Raw genomic sequence first — 24,189 nt, forward strand, 5'->3', positions numbered from 1 at the left:
TTCAGTTTACTATACACAGATGCCGCCAGCATCATGTGACATGCCATCAGTACTTTGACTTATTGTACTTTTAAAAAATAGGACCTTTTCAGTTTCTCAGACTGCATTTTTTTTTTTTTTTGAGACAGAGTTTGGCTTTTGTTGCCCAGGCTGGAGTGCAGTGGCGCAACCTTGGCTCACTGCATCCTCCCCTTCCTGGGTTCACGCGATTCTCCTGCCTCAGCCTCTGGAGTTGCTGGGATTTGTAGTAAAGGGCATTTCCCATCTTGCCAGATATATTGCTGAATTTGTAGGTTGTCACATATGACACAAATTGAATAGTACAACTTGGATTACTGTCCCATGTAAAACCCACTGATTTTCCTTGTAAAGATATATTTTTTTTTGTGTCCCTTGTTGCATGAGTATACTGAAATGACTCATATGATTGTAATTCTTCAGAATTCTCAGGATTCTCTGGAGGCTTATGTCTACAATTGTTCTCTTTTGTATCTTTCATTTCACACCTCAATTTTGACATTGTTTTTTAATTTTTTATTTTTTCCAACTTGTTAAGTTCAGGCATACACATGCAGGATATGCAGGTTTGTCATATAGGTAAACGTGTGCCATGGTGGTTTACTGCACAGATATCCCGTTACCCAGGTATTATAGCTCAGCATATATTAGCTATTCTTCCCAATGCTCTCCCTCGCCCTGTCCCCCACAGGTGCCTAGTGTGTGTTGTTGCCCCATATGTGCATGTGTTCTCATCAGTCAGCTCCCACTTATAAGTGACAGCATGTGGTGTTTGGTTTTCTATTCCTGTGTTAGTTTGCTGAGGGTAATGGCTTTCAACTCCATCTGTGTCCCTGCAAATGGCATGATCTGGTTCCTTTTTTGTTTTTTGAGATGGAGTCTTGCCCTGTTGCCTACACTGTAGTGCAGTGGCATGATCTTGGCTCACTGCAACCTCCTCCTCCAGGTTCAAGTGATCCTCCTGCTTCAGCCTCCCAAGCAGCTGGGATTACAGGTGTGTACCACCACACCCAGGTACTTTTTTTGTATTTTTAGTAGGGATGGGGTTTCACCATGTTGGCCAGGCTGGTCTCGAACTCTTGGCCTTAAGTGATCTGCCCACCTCAGCCTCCCAAAGTGCTAGGATTATAGGTGTGAACCACCACGCCCAGCCAATCTTCCTTTCTATGGCTGCATAGTATTTCATGTTGTATACGTACCACGTTTTCTTTATCCAGTCTATTATTGATGGACATTTAGGTAGATTCCATGACTTTGTCTCATACCTTAGTTTCAAAAGTTGCCACGTTGTTTGACATGTTTCTAAAACACAGGCACTAATATAAAACAGAGGGGCCTAGTAATTAATTAAACAAGACAACTGCAAAAATTACAAAATTACATGAATCTCACAATGTACTTTACTTTCACTCCACATATTCTACATTTTGCAGCATTTACAACAGCAGCAGGGCAATTGGGGCTAGAGACCAGATGAGTCTTGTGACTCCATTTAATGATAATGACTGAGGGAAGCAAGAGCTCTCATGTTAAAGGTGTCCAAAACAGATATGGTGTCAGCACCAATTTGGCTCTCTAATGCACACTATCTCTGAAACAGTACACAAAAAATGATGTTTCTTTTTTGTAAGTCATCAAGGAAAAGAAAACGCTTGTATTACTATGCCAAATTGAGGCAAAGAAATTTGTTAATATAATTTCCTAGATGTTTCTTTAGTAAAAAACATATAAAAGTTGTAATACCTAAACAGTATGAACTTTTTCTCTATTTGTGTTGCTGTTGTTGTAATAGCTGAAAATTCAGCAGTGAAGTTACCAGTACAAGAAAATGATGCCATTCTAGAATAGCTACTGAAACTAAAGTGCATTACCACCTAAGTCATTTATCACATAAGATACTGGTATCCACATGTGATTTACTGCCTCTATTCTTAGTCTCTTGTTCGGATCCATCTTGCATCCAACTTCAGGGATCTGTTCTTCTGTATCTTTTTTCCTTCTTTTGAGATGGGGTCTCACCATATTACTTACCCAGGCTGAACTTGAACTTCTGGGCTCAAGTGATCCTCCCACCTCAGCCCCCTGAGTAGCAGGAACTACAGCCCTGTGCCACTGCTCCTTGCTTCCTTATCATTTTTTGACTCCTGACCTTTTCTGTTTCACAGCTTAAAATTGATGGCTGATTTTTCTTCATCTTTGACCTTTGGTTTACCCATCAACCACTAATTGTATTCTTCTTTTAGCTGCATTGCTAGCCATTGTGGGTAAACACTTCACCTGATCAGACTTGGCTCAGGAAATCTCTGTCTTAAGACTATTGGGACTTTCCCTGCAAGCCAGGTTTTTTCTTGCTGCACCAATGGAATGAAGCACTTTAGTTTTGCTGTTTTTACAGATACCACTTTTGTCATTACCATTTTCTTACAGGGGTTAGGTACTGACCCCTAAGGTCCTTTTATGTGGCTGCCTTTATGCATAAATGATTGCTGAATTAAAGAAGGAATTAGTCTTTTTGTAAGAGATGTAATTTTCCTCAAGAAAATCATGTTACTGTTGCTTTATCTGTCCAGTCTTACTACTTCTGAATAACTTAAATAGTGGGTCTTGGATATACCTTCTTTATGCTTCAGTACATTGTGAGGTTTATGTTTTCCATTTGTGTGAGTGTTTTAGTTGGGTTGTAAATAAGGACTGCTCCTCATGATTCAAGTAACTGATACTAGAGCATTTTACAGGTTTTCAAAAAAAGTTGTTTTATTCTTTTATGAGATGGGATCTTGCTTTGTCTCCCAGGCTGGATTGCAGTGACATGATCATACCTTACAGTACCCTCAACCTCCTAGGTTCAAACAATCCTCCTGCCACAGCCTCCGGAGTAGCTGGGACTGCAGCTATGTGCAGTCTGACTAATTTTTTTTTATTTTTTGTAGAGACAGGATCTCGCTATGTTGCCCAAGCTGGTCTCAAACTCCTGGACTCAAGTGATCCTCCTGTGTTGGCTTTCCAAAGTGCTCGAATTACAGACATGAGTCAGCACACCTGGCTCAAAACTTTTTGAAAGAGGCAACCCACAGATTAGAAATTTATATGTATATATTATACAAATTTTATATTATTATCTGTGCTATAAACTGTATTTATCAAGAAATAGGTTAATATGTATTTAACTGCTAGATGTGGAAGGATTTTTTAAAACATGAAACCAAAGGCAGGAACCATTAAACAAAAGTGTTGAAATATTTTTATTACGCTAAAACAAAACAAGATCTGATTGGTAAACTACCGTAATTAGAGTTTAGTGCCAACATTTGTTACATGCATGACAGAATGTGAGAATTTTCATATATAAGAGCTCTTACAAGTCAATAAGATTTGGGTAAAGAATGGGCAAAGGTCATGATCAAAGAATTAACAAAAGAAGGAATGCAAGTGACCAGTCAACATACAGAAGAGTTACCAGTCTTCCTTATAATCAAAGTTGCAGCATAGAACAAGACAAGAATTTTTACCTGTTAAACTGGTAAGAATTAGAAAAACAGGATAATACTTAGAGCTGGCTAGTATTCAGGGAAATGGACAGCATTAATGTTTATAGGTCTGGTGAATGAATCTGTACCACCTTTATAAACAGCTGTATAACTTTATATATAGAAGGCAGTTGGTAACGTTCCTTTACTCAGTAATTCTGCCTTTAAGAATTTATTCTGCCAGGTGTGGTGGCTAACAGTTTTAGCTCTTATTCCAGAAAATGAATTACTATTTGGTAATTATTTTATTTTATTATTTAGTGTCAGAAATTTGGAGAATATCATAAAGATGACCCAAGTTCCTTCAGATTTTCAGAAACTTTCTCCCTTTATCCACAGGTAAGTAGGTAAAAAGTTCATATTCTTTTCTTTTCTTTTTTAGCGATAAGGTCTCACTGTGTCACCCAAGCTGGAGTGCAGTGACTCGATCGTAGCTTATTGTAACCTAGAACTCCTGGGCTTAGCCTTCTGAGTAGCTAGGACTACAGGTGTGTACCACCATGCCCAGCTAATGTTTTTTTTTTTTTTTGGTAGGGATTGTTTCTTGCTATGTTGCCCAGGCTGGTCTTGAACTCTTAGCCTCAAGCAGTCCATCTGCCTGACCTCCCAAAGTACTAATAGTGCCATACCCAGCCAGACCCATATTCTTTTCTTGTGTGGCCAACAGCATTGAGCCTCATTTTTCCTATTTTTTCCTTTTTTTATTGCTCTTTTTATAGAACCTATTTTATTGGGTTCTTTTTGTTAGGTAAGTTTGGGATAGCTAAGAAATTAATATTGTGCTGTGAGTAGTTGGTGAAAAATGCATAGTATTTTTATACTGGCCTTGTAAATAACCATTTATTTGTGGTGAGTAGAGATTTACATGGGACCCCTACAGTAGGTAGCATTAGGTGAAAGCCTGGTTAGTTTTCAGTTTGACATAAGGGGACCTAATTATAGTGGTACCAGAAGGACTTCATCTGAGGTTATTTTACCAATAAGCTGGTCTTACAGTATGGTATCATCACCTGAGAACAAGTCTATGGGGCCAGACCAGATGGAAAAGAAACTAATTTGATTACTTTATAGAATATTTTTCGTCTGGAGCAGTGGAATCTATCCCTTCATTCTTCCTGTTGATTTGATAGATACTTTTAAGTTTGTGTGTTTTGAGTGCTATGTGCAAGGAACTTTAGGAGGATACAGGTGACTATCCTCTTAAAAGGATCCCTCTTTAAAGGAGCTTTTACTATAAAGGGTGAGATGTGAAATACACAGAAACAACACAGAACAGAAAGTGAGAAATGCTATAGAGATATACAGAATTTAAAGAAAACTTAAAGGAATCCTTCCATATGGATGATTTTATATGTCTTTTAAAGGAGGAGGTAGCCTTTTAGCTTAACTTGGAAGGATGCTTGATATTGAGATACGGAAAGTCATATTTTTGCCCATGAGAATTTTGTCTAAAGCATGAGCTTTCTTTTTCAGAGCTGCTTTATTTATTGTGTTTTTTTGGTGGTTGTTTTTTGAAGATCCTTTATTGTTTATTGATCTATAACCCAGAAACACTGTGCTTATAGAGGAGAGACTCCCCTAAAACCTCTGGTGAGATTTTGGAGAACCAGGAAAAGGCAAGATCTGCCTGTCTGAAAGCATGCAAAATTCTTTCTGTTTTGTCATTTTTATAGCAGAAACTAATAGAAAAGTGATTGAAGACATTAACTTAAGTGTTTGACTAAATTCTCCACACTTCCCTTTCTTTCTCTTCTCTCCCTGCCTCAAGCCTTCTTGTTGGGCTTTTAGATCTGAAGAGAGATCTGGACATTTCCATCTTTCCCCCTTTCCTGGAAATAGGAAGCAGAGGACCCAGAAATACCTTTGGGTTTTCAAAGTCTGATAAAATTCTAAAAGATGGCGTAGACTAAATTTAAGGGAAGTCTTCATTCTCAAAATATTACCTAACATTTACCAATTAGACATTTCCGTGAGTAAACATGAATGACTGAAGTGGTAAGGGGTGCAGGAGCCTCTCAATGAATTATGGATCCTCAAAACAGAATAGGAATGAGAATTTTAGTGAGTGACATGTTGCGAGAAAACTGCTGAGTGAGTCCCAGGCAGGAGCAACATATAGGCACTGGGAACCTGAGGGTTGGAAGAATTTAAGAGGAGTGACTAAAGACAAGTGGGAATGCTTTGGGGCTGATCCTAATCAGTTTTATCAAAAACCCAATGTAGCTGTCCATTATTCAGGCCTAACTCTTCCTCTTTTTGATTTCTTTCATGTGAGGAGTAGGTGGAGGGAAGAAATTGAAAGGAGAAAAAATAAGTGAAACAAAATCTGGAGACTGTTTCTTAGGTATAGGGAAAATGTTAACTATTAAGAAATTATATGGGCATATATGTATACGTAGTTTTCTTTTAAACCACTATAGACCCTTCCCAGTACAATTTTTAAAAGTCATTGTATTAGTTTGTTCTCATGCTGCTAATAGACATACCCAGGACTGGGTAATTTATAAGGGAAAGAGGTTTATTTATTTATTTGTTTTTGAAACAGCGTCTCACTCTGTTACCCAGGCTGGAGTGCAGTGACGTGATCTCAGCTCACTGCAGCCTCTGCCTCCCTGGTTCAAGCAATTCTTACGCCTCAGCCTCCAGAGTAGCTGGGATTACAGGCATGTGCCACCATACCCGGCTAATTGTTTTTTTGTATTTTTAGTAGAGACAGGGTTTCACCATGTTGGCCAGGCTGGTCTTGAACTTCCAACCTCCGGTGATCTGCCTGTCTCAGCCTCCCAAAGTGCTGGGATTACAAGAGTGAGCCACCATGCCTGGCCAACAGGTTTAATTGACTCATAGTTCCACATGCCTGAGGAGGCCTCACAATCATGGCAGAAAGTGAAAAGGAAGCAAGACACATCTTACCTGACAGCAAGCAAGAGAACGTGTGCAGGGGAATTCCCATTTATAAAACCATCAGATCTCATGAGACTTACTACCATGAGAACAGTGTTGGGGAAACTGCCTTCCATGATTTAGTTATCCCCACCCTTGACAAGTAAACTTGAATTGACAATTCAAGGTGAGATTTGTGTGGGGACACAGCCAAAATCGTATCAGCCATGCAGAAAGTAGAAAATCTGTAATTTATTTTTTATTCTCTTAGAATCTTTTGGTGTTGGTAATGAGTAGTAATAAAAAAGCCCAAATATATGGTCAAAAGGGTGAGGATTAAAAATAAAGAATGGTCATAGTTTACTACCTGGCATCAGCCTGTGAATAACTTAGATTTGAGCAAAGGGTTTTTGTCTTGTTTTTTAACCCTTCTAAATACAGACAAGGTTCTTGCTATGCTGCCTAGACTGTTGTCCAACTCCTGGGCCTCAAGCCATCCTCCTTCCTCAACCTCCCAGAGTGTTGGGATTATAGGTGTGAGCCACCATGCCCAGCCATCCTTTTTTTACTTTAACTTAATTTTTTAAATTTCTTTAATTTTTTTTTCTTGTAGAATTTTATTTTTAAGCAGCTGATACATATTGTGAATAGGATTCCTTTCTGAGGAAGGAATTAGAACATTCTTATTATAACATGTTTTATTATACTGTTAATAGTTTGTAATCAAATGCTTTTGCTAATAGTAAACACCTGTTGTAATATTAAAATCAGTAACAGCTATCTCACATGTTTATCTTACAGTTTATGTTTCATTTAAGAAGATCTCCTTTCCTGCAAGTTTTTAACAATAGTCCTGATGAGAGTTCATATTATCGTCATCATTTTATGCGTCAAGATCTGACCCAGTCTCTAATTATGATTCAACCTATCCTGTATGCGTATTCTTTTAATGGACCACCAGAGGTAAGAGGGGCAGAAAAAAAGTAAATTGGTCTTTTAGTGTAATGTGTGGCATTAAACAAGTGAAAATAACTTAAAAAAATATATAGTTAATAAATAGAATTTTAAAGAATGGACATCTCAACCTATTTATGTATTCATTTAATATATTTATGAGTGTTTACTATAGGTTAGATACCATGTAAGTTGTATTAGAATATTGTTAAGAATGTTTTTTTAAATGAAATGGAAGAGACTTTTAGATTATTTTGTCCAGCCATTTGGTTGATCAAATCCTTCAAAGCATATGATTATTCTTTATGTCTTTAACAATGTCCAGAAGTGATTATGATTCTGTATACTGTAGCTTATTCTAGAGTTTAGTGTCTGACAGTTATGATATTCTGTCTAAACAAAGTCTCTTGTTTTAATCTCATTTTCCTTTGTTTTTTTTTTGAGAGCATAAAAAATAGTTGATTATAAAGACATATGATTAGAAGAGTGATAAAGTTATCCATTTAACCTTCTTAGCAGACTGTCCCACTTAATCTAACCTGTTATCAAATGAACCATTTTTCCATTCCGTAGTTAAAATGGTCTGTTTTACAAGTATGTAGTTACTGTATTTGAAAATATTTTAGGAAGGTCAATATAAAGAGAATGTTTACAGTATCTCTTGATTAATGATCACTCATGATGCTGTTATTTATGGTTTTGTAAAAATGTGTAAAATGTTTTATTTCGTTACAATAATTTTTTTGTAATTGGTCAAATAGTTTCTACTTTTCTAGGAAAATACGTATTTTTAATATGTTGGCTTGGCTATATGTATTTTGGTCTTATATTCTTTAAATCAGGACTATAGTAGAAATAACCTTTTTTCTTAGTAATATATGTGCATTGTAGACATCTGAAATATGTAGAATAGTGTTTATAAGAAAACTGGAATCTCACTATCCCTAGTGCCTCCTCCTGTTAAATTTCAGCCTTTTGATTTAATTCATTAATCCTATCAGCTTCATTTTCTTAGGGTTTTGCTTTTGGAGTTATCTTCTTTCTTTCTTACATCATCACTTTATTTCCACCTGGATCATTCTTATTAACATAGAAACCATGGCAACACTCATATTTAAAAAAAAAAAAAAAACAGACAAACCCCCACCCCTGACCATGACTCACTTTTTTTTTTTCTAACTTGCACCCCATTTCTCCACTCCTGGTCACAGTTAAACTCAAAAAAGTTATTTGTTTTTTACACTTTTTCACCTCACATTGTCTTCTCAACCTATATAAGACTTTTGTCCCTAACATTATATTGAAATGGCTCTTATAAAGACCACCAATGTCCTATATCTCACCAGAGCTCTCAGCAGTATTAACCTAGTCCTCACTAGGTAAATACTGGGCTTGAAAACCTTTTGCTCTGGGCTTCTGTAACACCTACTATACCTTCCTGGTTTTCCTCTTAGTCACTATTTCTTCTCAGTCTTTTGCTAGCTTCTCCCTTTCAGACCTCTAAGTGTTGACATGCTTAAGGGATCAATCTTCTGGCTTTCCCTATCTTCAGTCTTTCTGTGTGATGCAGTCTAATCCCATTGCTTTAATGACTATCTTTGTGCATGTGACACCTAAATTTATGTCATCCCTTCAGACCACTCCCTTTCATTTCATATGTAGAACTATTTTCCCATGTGCTCTGAATTGGCTCTATCCCAGGCCTTTCCCCGTTTAGGCTTAGGAGTTATCGCTGAATTCTTCTTGACTTTATTCTGTTTTTAAATTGTTTGTTACCTCTGTTTAAAGAGATTTGTTAGAAAATTAAAATACACTGTAAGAATCCATAATAGCAAGAGATTTTAAGTAATAAAATATAAATCTGAAATTTAGGCCATGCGTGGTGGCCTAACTTTCTAATTTAGTGCTAAGCCTGTAATCCCAGCCTTTGGGAGGCTGAGACAGGAGGATCACTTCAGTCTGGGAATTTGAGACCCGCCTAGGGAGCGTAGTGAGATCCCATCTCTACAAAAAAATTAAAAAATTAGCTGGATGTGGTGTTATACACCTATAGTCCCAGCTGCTAGTCTGAGGTGGGAGGATTGCTGGAGCCTGGGAGGATGAGGCTACAGTGAGCTGAGATCATGCCACTGCATTCCAGCCTAGGTGACAGAGCAAGACCCTGTTCCCACTAATCCCCCCGCCCCCCCCCAAAAAAAAAGAGACTCGGAAAATAACCTGGAAACATCAATTTTATATTGTTAAGTAGTTTATTTTTCCTTTTTCCTCATTTCTCATTGTTTTCTTTATGTTAGCCGGTTCTTCTTGATAGCAGTAGCATTCTTGCAGATCGTATTCTTCTCATGGACACATTCTTCCAGATTTTGATTTATCATGGTGAGGTAAGATTTCAATAGCATTTAAAACTATGCATGCAAAATCTTTTTATTTAGAAAAGATTTTTTTTCTGCTTATTGTATGGCTAGTGTTTCATTTATGATAAACTTTGATTTCCATTTTCATAAAATATATATAAAATATGATTGTGCTTACTATAAGATTTTAGGTTTCAATTGCAATTGATCCACATGTGATTATTTTGTTCATTTGTTCCCACACGATTGGACAAATGGTTTTTGCACAAAGCGTAGTGTTGTAAAAGTAAGCACAATGGCTATGCATAGACATATGGCACTTTCAGGTTTTACCTGAAAATATTAAGAGGGGAAAAGTCAGCCTTTGTCAGTGGGCAGGCTTTCCTTTTATGTTATGTAATCATTATAAGAAGCTATTTTTAAGTGTTCTACATGAACTTGAAAACTCATTTGAAGGATACATGAATTAAAATTTGTAGTGTCACATAATTGGAATGGTAAATGATTGCAGAGAGCAGAAGATTTTAGTTGCTATCAAGCTTTAACCCAGGTATTTAGCAGACCTTGATTGATTCCTGCATTTATTTGCTCAGCCAATAGTTCTATGCTTCCTCTGGATGCTTTGGAAGATACAGATGTTCTTTTTTCACAAATCTGCTCTCAAGCTTATAGTCTAGTATTTTAGTAACTTGTGCAGATTTATTTTTTTCAGTTGCTTTAATTGTAAATGATTTTAGATTTGCACTGTGGCTGGCTGTGGTGGCTCATCCCTCTAATTTCAGCATTTTGGGAAGCCAAGGCAGGAGGATTGCTTGAGCCCAGGAGTTCAGGACCAACATGGGCATCATAGTAAGACCCCGTCTCTACAAAAAAAATTTTTTTAAAGATTTCTACTGTAATAGTAAAGGTATTACTCAAAATATTCTTTGAAGTAGTACTACTCAGGACTTTTAAAAGATTTAATTATTATTATTTTGTAAATTATTTTTAATTGATACCAGTGTCTAATGCCCTTTACTTATTAAGAATAATGCCTGTTTTAACTTCGTTGCCTCTGTTAAAAAAAAAACCCAAAAAACCTGTAATACTGGCAAAGCTTATTGTTTTTTGCTTTTGTGTTTATAGTGCTTTTTACTTTTTCAAGCAGCTTGTTCAAGGAGAAATCAGAAATGCACATGATTGTTTTATAGCTTTATACAGAGGTATAAAGCTGTAAAAGAATATGTGTTGACTGATTTCAGCTAATTTAGAAAATAAAGCAGACATAGGTTTTTAGATAATTTAATTACATGGTTTTTAGAGCTTCTTACCTTAATAAATGGATTGATTCAGTTGCTCTTCTAAAGGTATATTATCTTTTTAATGTTATTATTTTTATTGAAGTTTTTATGTTTCTGTGTCTTGCCAGAAAGTAGCTCCATTGGTAAAGACTTCATAGAGTAGGTCATTAATTTTGAAATCTTTTAGAACTCTTCTGTAACAAATCTCCCTCTCACATATCATAAGCTTAGGTAGATAGCTTTTAACTAACGTTCATTTGATAAGCATAGTATTTTAAAAATTTTCTGACTTATGTAAGTATTCTTTCATTTTACTTTTAAAAGAAAGTCTAATTTTACATTTTTTAACTTAAGAGTATTTTCTCTACTTAAATTAGTGTTTGTAATTTTTAAAAAATTGAGGTAAATGGAATAATGGTATATAATTTTCTTAGTTTCTAGAGATTACTTTCTTTCAAAAAATCTTCTCAAGATTTTTGGATGGGCAAGAAATTGAAAGTAATTTCTTTAATTGCTTTAAAATTAGACCATAGCACAGTGGCGGAAGTCAGGATACCAGGACATGCCTGAATATGAAAATTTCCGCCACCTTCTGCAAGCCCCAGTGGATGATGCACAGGAAATTCTTCACTCCAGATTTCCAATGCCAAGATACATTGACACTGAACATGGAGGCAGCCAGGTAAGTAGTGTTAATTTTTTTGTGTGCTTGTTTGTTGTTAGGTTTGCAGTGAGGTGTAACCTATTAGCCTTCTGAGTTTAATAGATTGCTTCACAAAGCAGATAGAAAGGTAAGGACATGGGAGGGGAAGGTATCAGTACATACTTTTTGCGTTAGCTTTTGAGAGCAAAGCAGTAAGATTATTGACTAGTTACCTAAACCTGGCAGTTTCTATCATCTACGTCGCTAGCCTAGCTTCCTTCCTGAACAGGGCCAGGATGGCATTGTGCTGGTATGTTAGCTTTGGATGAACAAGAAGATATGAGCAGCTTGGAAAGTAACTTAATGTACTTTTCTTAAAGCTGTTTATTTACTGATAAAATCTATGAATATGACATTTGTGGTAACTTACATTTTTTCATTGTCTTCATTCTATCATTCCAGTTTTCTAGAAAATAAATTTTCATGTAATAGGAAAACACTGGTTTATGAAAAGATTTTATGGTTTTAGGATTATGAGGATTATTAGATACATATACATGCATACACAGTTGCTTTGAGCCCTTTAGAAGGCTAAGTTAGGTTCCTTAACATACACTCATAAAATACCTCTTCTCTTTTGTAATTCTTATGAGTTATAATAAATTAATTATGTCATTATTAGTTTGTTTTACTTTCTCTTTGAAGGCAGGGATTATGCTTTGTATTCCCTATTGCCTAGTACAGTACTATAAAATAGGTAGCAAATAACAGTAACTGCTATTCAGAAATGATTATTATTAGAGTTTTACTGTATTTATACGAGTTATCACATATTGAGAATTTGCAGAGTACTTCTGCGTGCCTTATCTCATTTGATCCTCACAAGAATTCTAGTGTTATTTTCATTTAACAGATAATAAAACTGAGACCTAGGTTACTTATGGCTAAGGAAACACAGTAAATGCAGGAATGGGATTTCAGTCCTGGTACTCCAGGGCCAGTGCTCTTCACTCTTAGGTTAAACTGATTACCCTAGAGAGTAGAAAAAGATTTTGTATGATACTGAATTTCAAAAGATGTTACTGTATGTGTTCTTCCATTATGAATTAAAAATCTTTCTGGTTCTTTCCTTGATGTCTCATTGTGTGTATTACCATTTTCCTCTTTTATTCCGGTTATTATTTTCACGATGATAAGCTGTAGTGGGTAGAAGGATGAAATGTTGGATCATTTGTCTCATAGAATCACCTGTGGGTTAAGAGAGCTTAAGTGTCATAATTTTAAGCAAAAGAACATACGGATTTTCATGGCTTTTATTTTTATCATTATTTGGGATTTTGAACTTCTGACCAAGTATTTAGTAATTTTACAATAACCTTGTCATAATTGTTGCACACATAGTTTTTATATGCTGAGTTTTGGACTCAACAATGTATTTGTTATTTTGGGTGTTTGATTTGGAGAGAAGAGGAGTATTTATTATTTATTTATAATACATAGTGACCTATACATTTCAAAGTTCAGTTGATCTTTTTAAAATTAATTTGGATAAAATTAATTTTACTAAGATGTACTAAATAAAATTGATTTAACATGATATAATTATTCAGCTGATATTGACTAAAACCATTTTTGATGGATAATATTATTTCTTCTTTGTTTTAAAGGCCCGTTTCCTCCTTTCAAAAGTCAACCCTTCACAGACTCATAATAATATGTATGCCTGGGGGCAGGTAAGTGTAAAAAGCAGGTCTTGAAAATTATTTCTTTGTATATTTATTGTTTGTTATTTTAGTGAAAGCAGCATTTTTCCTGTTTAGTAATGATTTCTATTGGAAAAGTAATGTAAAAATAAGAGTAGAAAACAATATTTGGTGACACCGTAGAAAATAAAAAAGTGATCCTATCAAATAGACTCCAAGTTTAGCACTATACCCTTGAGACAAAAAGCAATAAAGTGTATAAGATAAGAAGTGATGACTCAGGCTTAATGCTAGGTTGTGAACTACAAGAGGCCACAATTAGCCAAGAGAGGCCAGGGACTGTAGTTGAGCAGGATGGGCAGGAACCCTGCAAGTCATTATTGGTATAGTTTAATTTGGTAAAAGTCCTGCTGGGTGTAGTGGCTGATGCCTGTAATCCCAGCTACTCGAGAGGCTGAGGCAAGGAGGATCACTTGAGGCCAGGAGTTTGAGACCAGCCTGGGCAACATAGCAAGACTCCATCTCTTAAAAAAAAAAAAAAAAAAAAGTCTTAACTTCTTGGTGTAACATACCAACATTTATTGAATGTCAGTATGTTTGGGACTTTGTATTGGCACTTTAGGATGCAGTTATTACCCATGCCTTTGAAGAGCTTGTAGTCTAATATTGGAGTCTAATATTTGTAGTCTAATATTCTACTTAGATATGTAGCTTATCTTAGATGCATACATACCTAAGTGGAATATAAGGCAGACTGGGATATTTGTCTTTAGAAAGCTATGAAGTATTACAAAGGTTGGAAGAGGAAGATGGAAGGAGGTCACATAGTGGTAGCAGGAGAAGAGTGCGTAATCAGAAAGGAGCTTAGAAAAAAGGAGCATTTCATTGAAGAATGGTTACTTTAGTAATTGGAAATTGCATGAGGAAGGGAAATCTAGGTAGAGGATGGTATGGGTGAAGGTAAAAGACTACATGTAGAGCTGACTAGAAGAACATAAAACGGAAATGTGTTGTGCAGCTAAATTGTGGAGGATCTTGAATGTCAGGTTGAAGAGTGAGAATTTGAGTATTTATTTGGTAACTAACGGCAAGTCATTGAAGGTGGACTGAGGGGCACATTTGAGTCTTAGATAGTATAGTCGAATCTTAAGATTAAATGGAAGTAGTCTGTAGGTTGAAAGTATATTTATGAAAATAATCCAAGTGAGAGGGAACGAAGGCAAGATGGTGAAAGGAATCAATCTGGAAGATATTTCAAAAGTAGATTCTCAATAGGACTTGATTAGAAGTTGCAGAAAAGTAATTATTCCAGGTCATGGCAGCTATGCACAAAATCTGATTTCTGATTGGATCCTGGATTAGAGGGAGAGAATAGCTATAAAGAACACAATAGGGAAACTTATGAGATTTGAATATAGATCATATATCAGATAACTGGGGGTAACACAGGACTGGAGCTGAGAAAGACAGGCACATTTAGAAAGGGGATAGAATAATTTAAATTAAATTAAGAAATTTGAGGGCAGGCGCGGTGGCTCATGCCTGTAATCCTAGCACTTTGGGAGGCCGAGGTGGGTGGATCACGAGGTCAAGAGATCGAGACCATCCTGGTCAACATGGTGAAACCCCGTCTCTACTAAAAATACAAAAAATTAGCTGGGAGTGGTGGCGCGTGCCTGTAATCCCAGCTACTCAGGAGGCTAAGGCAGGAGAAGTGCCTGAACCCAGGAGACGGAGGTTGCAGTGAGCCGAGGTCGCGCCATTGCACTCCAGCCTGGGTAACAAGAGCGAAACTCCGCCTCAAAAAAAAAAAAAAAAAGAAATTTGAGAATGATATGTCACTGTGGTTATGTAGGAGATGCTTCCTGATCTTAGGAGATACATCATGAAGTATTTAGGGATAAAATGCCATGATGGCTTCAACTTGCAGGAGTTATTCAATAAAAAGAAGAAAAAAAGAAAAGGAAAAATAATGTAGAAACTTAAAGCATACGTGGCAAAATGTTAACAATCTGAATTTAGATATGGTATGTGGGTGTTTATTATACCTCTTTCTCAACTTTAATGTAGTCTTAAATTTTTAAAAAATAGGTGAGGAGAAACAGGGTATTTTGGGGTTTTGAGCCTGAATGACTAGGAGAACATGTGTCAATAGATGGGATAGTGGAGATAAATTGTTTGGTTTAGATACTGAGTTTGAGGGACTCTCTAGAAGGTCTTATTGAGCTACAGTAAGATGACCATATTGCTTATGGCCATGCTGCATAGGCTGTTGGCAATTTGGGTGGTCAGGGCAATGATGTGAAAGTTGATTTTAGAAAGGTAATTCTTAAGTCATCACAGTAATTGCTTCTCTGAAGAGACAGTAAAGAGGTAAGGGAGAGATGAGACAAAAACTTCAGGGAGTACGAGTGTTAGGAGTGTTTAGTGAATTATCAGGCAGAATGAAAAGAATACTGTGTCATAAAAGGTGACTTTATGGAAGGAAGAAGAAGGGGGTAACAAACTGACATGCCGCAGAGAGTCGAAAGGGGATACAGAGTGAGAAAAGGTGCTTGGATTTGATGACTAGGAGGTTATTTGTGGCCTTCTGTAAGCAGCTGTAATATGGTGGTTGAATAAGAAGATAAATTTATAAGGACTTAGTGGGTGACAAAGAAATGGAGGTTGAAAGTGTAAATGATTCTTTTGCACATTTAACCTGAGGGCAAATAGTAGGATAGACAGATGATTGTTATTAGAGTAAGGGCACAGAACTCATTTGGAAACCAAGCATAAAGAGCCAATATAGGGAAAGCAAAAGAACAGATGTTTAAGATTGTCAGGAGACAGTATGATCATAAGCACTATATGGGGGTTAAGCATTGGTAAGGAGGCAGGACATTTATTTTTTTTTATTATTATTATTATTTTTTTGAGACGGAGTTTCGCTCTTGTTACCCAGGCTGGAGTGCAATGGCGCGGTCTCGGCTCACCGCAACCTCCGCCTCCTGGGTTCAGGCAATTCTCCTGCCTTAGCCTCCTAAGTAGCTGGGATTACAGGCACGCGCCACCACGCCCAGCTAGTTTTTTTTGTATTTTTAGTTGAGACGGGGTTTCACCGTGTTGACCAGGATGGTCTCGATCTCTCGACCTCGTGATCCACCCGCCTCGGTCTCCCAAAGTGCTGGGATTACAGGCTTGAGCCACCGCGCCCGGCTGGAGGCAGGACATTTATTTCTGCAAAAGCAAAAGATGAGAAGAAGGGTGAAGACAGAAAGGTTTTTAGGTGGCATGAAAACTCACATTGGATAATTGCCTGTTTCTTTTCAATAATACAAGATTGTTTAGGAGTGAAAAAATCTGGAGTCATGGACCAAAAAACGAGAAAAGATTAAAAACAATTTTAAAGAATACAAAAATCAACTGAAGATTAATAAAAGACTTTTGCAGCAGTGGTGAGGGGCCATTTTATTTACTAAAAATTTCTAGAGTATGCTTTCATAATGTTCTTTAACCATGCTTTGTACTTCAGGTACCGGATCAAAGCTGCAAGACTTTGGGGGTAATTAGGACTGTAACTGAGAAAGGCAGGCACATTAGAAAGGGGGTAGAATACGGCCGGGCGCGGTGGCTCAAGCCTGTAATCCCAGCACTTTGGGAGGCCGAGGTGGGTGGGTCACAAGGTCAAGAGATCGAGACCATCCTGGTCAACATGGTGAAACCCCGTCTCTACTAAAAATACAAAAAAAATAGCTGGGCATGGTGGTGCGTGCCTGTAATCCCAGCTACTCAGGAGGCTGAGGCAGGAGAATTGCCTGAACCCAGGAGGCGGAGGTTGCGGTGAGCCGAGATCACGCCATTGCACTCCAGCCTGGGTAACAAGAGCGAAACTCCGTCTCAAAAAAAAAAAAAAAAAAGAAAGAGGGTAGAATAGTTTAAAGCAATGTTAATTGACTAATTATGGGGTCCAGGTTAGGGAGAAGATAAATGGAGCAGTAACTGAGATGAAGGCCCCTTCTCTTTGAATATAAAGGTGTCTCAAAATTTTGTCCTGTTTTCTTATACCTTCGTTGTTTCTCTGGGTGACTGCATTCACCATTGTGGCTTCAGCTTTCATCTGAAGGCTAACTTGCAAATCTCCATTTTTTGTTTGGCTTCACATTGAGCTATAGACCTGCATTTCTTTAACTGCCAGCTATGCATCATTTGAATTTCCTGTAGAAGTTTCACAGGCAGAATAGGCCAACTTGGACTCTATTTTTGCACTATCTTGTTTTTCCTGATTTCCTGTTTTTAGAGCACCTCCCTATTGTCTCAGTTCCCAAGATTTAGGACTTTAGTCATTTACAGTTTCTGCTTTCTGTGCCTAATTACTCACAAACCTTTTCCTTGTTTTCCCTATCCTTCTCTCTTTTCCATGTCTCTAGCCAAGGTCAGGCCCTTGTTACTTTTCACATGAACTGTTAGTAGTAGTATCTGCTAACTGGCCAGGTGTGTCAGCTTTTTTCTCTATTTTGGTAGTGGCCAGAATAGTCTCTCTAATGTAGTAGTCCTGAATATCAGCCTCTGAAACCTTACATAATCCCTTATTGAATTACAGCCTCCCGAGTAGCTGGAATTACAGGTGTGCACTACCACACCTGGCTAATATTTTATATTTTTGGTAGGGACGGGGTTCACCATGTTGGCCAGGCTGGTCTCAAACTCCTGACCTTAAGTGTTCTGCCCACCTCGGCCTCCCAAAGTACTGGGATTACAGGCATAAGCCACTGTGCTTGGGCAAATCTATGAATAGCTTTTAATTCTTTCATGAGGGCAGAACCCTCATGACTCAGTCATCTCTTAAAGGCCCCAACCTTTATACTACCACACTGGGGATTTTCAAAATGAGCTTTAGAAGAGACGGGTATTCAAACCATAGTACTGTCCTACAATTGCATGATTGAATTTGTGTAATATCCCTGCCCTGTCATCCCTTTTCCCCCATCTATTTCCTATGGTTAGATTGTTAGTTAATTGAGGCAATAGCTGTCATTTTCATTTTTGATTTTCCATAGCATCTTAAAAATAGCATGTATTGAATAAAAGATCTGGACAGGAGAGAGCTGAGATTAGAATATTGGAGATCAGTGGAGGTGGTTAGGAGTTAAGGAGTTTTTGTGATATAGATAAATAAATTGAATCCAAAGTCCAAAAGTCCTGGAAGATGGAGATGTTATAACAAGTAAAGGAGATGAATCTTGGAAGGGTGGAAGACTGGTAGTGGAAAAATGCAGACTCTGCAAGTTACCTGACTTCTTGTTGTTTACACTTCCTTGTCTACAGAGTTTAATAAAATGTGCTTGAAATGGACAGTAATACTCAGTAAATATTAGCTATTAGTTTTCACTGTTATCAATGGGAAAAAAGTCACTTCTTATGTTTAATATGGGAAAGGAAACTTACTTTAAACTCTGAAGTTTAATTGTTACTGCCTGGAAGTGGGGGCATTATAGGCATAAACAAGAGTGCTCAAGTCTTTCTTAAGATTTTTATGAGTAATGGCCGGGCGCGGTGGCTCAAGCCTGTAATCCCAGCACTTTGGGAGGCCGAGGCAGGTGGATCACAAGGTCGAGAGATCGAGACCATCCTGGTCAACATGGTGAAACCCCGTCTCTACTAAAAATACAAAAAATTAGCTGGGCGTGGTGGTGCGTGCCTATAATCCCAGCTACTCAGGAGGCTGAGGCAGGAGAATTGCCTGAACCCAGGAGGCGGAGGTTGCGGTGAGCCGAGATCACGCCATTGCACTCCAGCCTGGGTAACAAGAGTGAAACTCCGTCTCAAAAAAAAAAAAAAAAAAAAGATTTTTATGAGTAATGATGTTAATATTTTAATAATCATAATATCTAATAGGCTGAATCTGTACTATGTTTATTCACTATGCTTTTAGTGCACTCTCATTTAATTAACTTTTAAGGTGGATACTAGTAACCCTATATTTCAAGAGAGGAAATGGAGGCTCATATAGATTAAGTATTTTATGCAAGATCATGTAGCTAAACTGCGGCAGGGTCTAGATTTTAACCAAGGCCTATCTGACTCCATACTCTGAATTTTTAATTATTAAGTTAATATGATGATTGTATTTAAAGGAAATAACAGTCACCAAGCATTTTACTAAAAATTAGTGGACTCTAACAGCTTACAGGATTTTTTGGGAGTCTGAAATCAAGGACCCTCTGATAGGTATTATCCATGAACAGCCGGAAGAGGGCAGCACTGCAACACTTCTTCTGTGACAGGGTGCTGGCGGCCTCCGTTGCTGTAGTGCTTCGTATACTAGATAATGTAAAGCTTGTACCTTTCTGCCTAACCCTGGATATATTTTAAATAGAAAAAGGGTCCATTTAAAAAATTGAGATCAACCAACTGCTAATTTTTTATAAAATTGAATTGAGCATTGGTATTTATAATTTTAGGAGCTCTGTGGTATATAAATTAGGAAATCCATATATATTATCTTGACTAGAAGTGGCTCTGAGATTGGGTGACTTGAGATGGAAAGCATTGTTAGATGAAAATAAAATTAGGTACACTTACAGGAAGAAAAAAGTAGGGGCCATCAGGTTGTTATTGGTTTAGGTTACAGTTTTGAGACTTGTGCTTCTCTGTGTTAGCTATGCATATAGAATAAAGAAAAGTATTTCATTGTTATATTAGATTTTTCAAAAGGAGGAATAATAAAAATCCCTAAAACTTGTATGTCTACTGTATGTACTAGGTATTGTTCTGTTTGCTTTATAGAATTTAACTCATTTAATCATTACAATAATTGTGTAAGATAGGTCTAGTTATTATCCTTATTTTACACATGGGGAAACTGAGACATAGTTTAAGTAACTTCTTTAGTCGTATGGGTAGGAAGTGGCGGAGCCAGAATTTGAACCTAGAAATGCTGACTCCAGACTTTATACCCTTAATCCCAGTAAGGGATTGCCTCCCTTCATTATCAAGTTTTTCAAGTTATTTTGAATTAATGTATGATAAAATTGATTTCCCTTTATTCAGGAGAGGTTATGGCATGTTTGGCTCTGCCAGAGTAGGTTCACAGGAGCTATAAGTTTTCATCTCACATTTGCCATTCATTTGCTGAAAATTAATTTCCCTGTTTTAGGCTTTGAATATTTAGAATTAAGTATTAGAGGAAAAATTTAAAATTCAGATAAAAAAATCTTCTAGAAATACTTTCTTTTGCTGAAGTAAAATTTCAAATTTCAAAAAAATTTCAAAATCCATTGTTAATAGATTGGGTTACCAAGGTCATTCTGTCAACACAGTTTTTATTAAAATGGATAATAGGAATTTTTCCTAATTCTTGTTAATTACTTGGGCCCTACAGAAATCAATTAAAATGACCTGAAAACTTGATAAGCATAGTTTATTTTAAAAATGATATTATGAGTTTGCTTCCTTCCAGCTGACATTTCTGTTAAAATGCCAGGGAGAAAGGGTCTGGAGGTCAGGCTTTCTTTTAAAGTCTCAAGCCTCTAATTACATTGTTGGTCTTTCTGATGACTAGTCCCCATCCTGAGTCATCTCATCTCATAGCATAAACTCAGAGGTGATCCCATCAGCCTATGAATAAAGACACTCCTATTAATCAGAGAATTCTAAGGATGTAGAGTCTCCCTTTCAGGAACTAGGGATGAAGGCCAGTTAGATTCTTTTTATTTAATAGGATCATAGGCATTGTTCTATTTCAAATAATTTCCTTGTCTTTTAAACATTTGCATGTAAATTCTAAGGTATCACCCTGTGTTTTAATCATAACAAATATCTTCTTTCCTCTAGGAGTCTGGAGCACCTATTCTCACAGATGATGTTAGTTTACAAGTCTTTATGGATCATTTGAAGAAACTTGCTGTGTCCAGTGCTGCTTGAAGTGCTAAACATGTTAAAGATATTTAAGAAGATGAAATAATATTCACATTTTATTTTTTTCTTTTTCCATTTATCTGTGTAAACCAACAGATATTGTTCTATATTTTTTTGTATTAGTATGATTTGAGACAACATATGGAAAATGTTCACATTTGTAGATAAAGCTGGAATTATAATGAGAGCAATAAGAACAAATTTATTTTGCTTACCACAGTGTTATAACTGGTTCTAGAAATTTGGTCTTTATAACTTAATTATGTTTAAGAATAAAAATAGAGTCTGCCTTGTAGTACAGATGTAACTCATTTGTATGTTGCAGGCAGACCCAAAGTGGCACTGAATGTCCTTGCTGACTTTTAAAAAACTTGTTTCTTAATTTTAGCCAGAAAGTGAAAAAACAATAGTAATGATAAATGTGAACATTTTTGCTTATTCATTGAGTATTTTTCTATAATTTTCAGCATTTATGTATACACTTTCTCTGTACTTATTAGGTTAAGGCAGATTTATTTTTATGATTTGTTTAGGAATTATTTGACTTTATAATGGTAATTTTTATGATAACTTAATGTTTTTGATTATTTGGAAAAGGAGTTTAGAGATGAAAAGGTTTTTTTTTTTTGGGTAACAGTCCCGTAACTGAAAATAAATGTGAAATTTCCACAAAATACCCGACTTATGTGACTAAATGCAATAGTTTTTTAAAAAGGAGATAGAAAATAGTTTTGTTAGAGTGCATTTTAGTAAGCATTTCCAGTAAAATGACTGTTGTAACTACTACACCAAATTTGGTTTTCACAGCATGGTTTTGTTGTTTCCCCTTGTTTTTCTGAGGTAAATTTTACATTATATCCTTCAGTATTTTAACATTATTTTGGCAGTTTACACATAACTTTTTGTTTTTTCTTCCTTTTTGTGAAATTTATTAAGTTGTGGTTCTTATTGAAACAGTATTATATAATATTTGTTTAATTATATCATGTGATGCTCAATTCTATTTTGATTTATTCATTAGCATCATTCACTTTTACCTTTAAAGTTTATTTATAGCAAATATGTTTACATTGATAAAGCCAGATAAGTTTTGACAACGAAATATACATATCAAGTACTGCAAGTAAAAGGTGGTGCTATGATATATACTTAGGAGGACAGTTTTGATGATTGTACTTGCATGAACACAATCATATGATGGTAAAACAGAAACTTAAGAAAATATTGTTTAAATAAATTGCTTTGTTTTACTTTATTTGAATTGAACTGTGCTAGGCCTAAATGCCAATAAAATATACTTTCCACTGTTTTTCTGGCTATTTTGAAATCTAGTAAACCTGAGAACCCTAATGTAAAATTAGACTATTTAAAATCTATTTAAAAGCTACTCATTTAAAAAATAACCTTTAAGATATAATTCACACACCATAGCCCTGTTAAGCACACAATTCAGTAGTTTTGAGTATTTTCATGAAGTTATGTAACCACATCACCACAATCAATTTTAAAGTTTTTTTTTTTTTTTTTTTTTTTTTGAGATGGAGTTTCACTCAGGCTGGAGTGCAATGGCGCCATCTCAGCTCACCGCAACCTCTGCCTCCTGGGTTCAAGCAATTCTCCTGCCTCAGCCTCCTGAGTAGCTGGGATTACAGGCACGTGCCACCATGCCCAGCTAATTTTTTTTTGTATCTTTAGTAGAGACGGGGTTTCACCATGTTGACCAGGATGGTCTCGATCTCTTGACTTCGTGATCCACCCGCCTCAGCCTCCCAAAGTGCTGGGATTACAGGCTTGAGCCACCGCACCCGGCTTCAATTTTAAAGTATTTTTATCACTCCCAAATAGTTGCTCATTTCTGTTGTAAGGCTAGTGTGTTTTGGAGTTCACATAGGGGTTGTTGTTGTTGTTGTTTTTTGAGATGGAGTCTTGCTCTGTTGCCAGGCTAGAGTGCAGTGGCATGATCTCAGCTCACTGCAAACTCCACATTCTGGGTTCAAGCAATTCTTCTGCCTCAGCCTCCCAAGTAGCTGGGATTACAGATGCCTGCCACCATGCCTGGCAAATTTTTGTATTTTTAATAGAGATGGGGTTTCACCACATTGGCCAGGCTGGTCTTGAACTCCTGACCTCAAGTGATCCACCTGCCTCGGCCTCTCAAAGTGCTTGGGATTACAGGCATGAGCCACTGCGCCCAGCCAAATTCATGTATTTTGAATTGAGGAAAGACATTGTAATGATGACAACTGTTTAATTTGCTTGACTTCTTAAGTTACGTCCTTTAAGAATGCTGTTGTGCCATTGTTTCTTGTCTTGGTGCTTAGCCCTAACTGTCCTCTACTTCTAAATTGATTACAGCTGAATTTAAGGGATAAGGATGAAAAAATGTATTATACCCTTTTAGCTTACCATTTAAAAGCAATCACCTGGGATCATTTTTTGTGTGTAATTTTTCTATTTCTAAATTATTATCTACTTATGTAGACTGTTGAAAAAAATGTCTAAACCAACCTGGCCATATCAGGCACAATGGCTCATGCCTGTAATCCCAAGCACTTTGGCAGGCCGAGGCAGGTGGACTAATTTAGCCCTATCCTAGTTGTTTTGGGCTGCTAGAACAAAATACCCTAGACTGAGTAATTTATGAACAATGGAAATTTTTTCTCACAGTTCTGGAGGCTGGGAAATCCACAATCAAGGTGCACCAGTAGAGTTGGTGTCTGGTGATGTCTGTCTGCTTTGTAGAAGGGCACCTTCTATGCATCCTCACACGGTGGAAGGGAGGGAGGTGAACAAGTTTCCTCAGGCACCTTTGTAAAAACACTAATTCCATTCATGAGAGTGTACCGCCATGCTCTATCACTTCCCAAAGGCCCCGCTGATCCAGGAAGGGGGGCAGAGAAGTGCTGGGAAGGGAAGGGCGTGGTGCTT

At 36.8% G+C, this 24,189-nt stretch overlaps 1 protein-coding gene across 5 annotated transcripts in view; it reads left to right on the plus strand.

The window, feature by feature from the left end:
* SEC23A (SEC23 homolog A, COPII coat complex component) overlaps window positions 1–22,570 on the plus strand; it is a 73,743-nt gene extending 51,173 nt beyond the window's left edge. For all 5 annotated transcript variants that reach the window (XM_010339453.3, XM_074393539.1, XM_074393540.1 and 2 more), the window contains 6 exons: window positions 3,807–3,884; window positions 7,230–7,391; window positions 9,677–9,763; window positions 11,543–11,698; window positions 13,327–13,392; window positions 21,178–22,570. In XM_010339453.3, the coding sequence (XP_010337755.1) occupies window positions 3,807–3,884; window positions 7,230–7,391; window positions 9,677–9,763; window positions 11,543–11,698; window positions 13,327–13,392; window positions 21,178–21,267 (639 nt within the window). In that variant the 3' untranslated portion in view covers window positions 21,268–22,570. The remainder of the gene's footprint in view (window positions 1–3,806; window positions 3,885–7,229; window positions 7,392–9,676; window positions 9,764–11,542; window positions 11,699–13,326; window positions 13,393–21,177) is intronic.
* The last annotated feature ends 1,619 nt before the right edge of the window (window positions 22,571–24,189 follow it).

Source organism: Saimiri boliviensis, chromosome 2 (assembly GCF_048565385.1).
Source record: "Saimiri boliviensis isolate mSaiBol1 chromosome 2, mSaiBol1.pri, whole genome shotgun sequence".
Classification (NCBI taxonomy): domain Eukaryota; kingdom Metazoa; phylum Chordata; class Mammalia; order Primates; family Cebidae; genus Saimiri; species Saimiri boliviensis.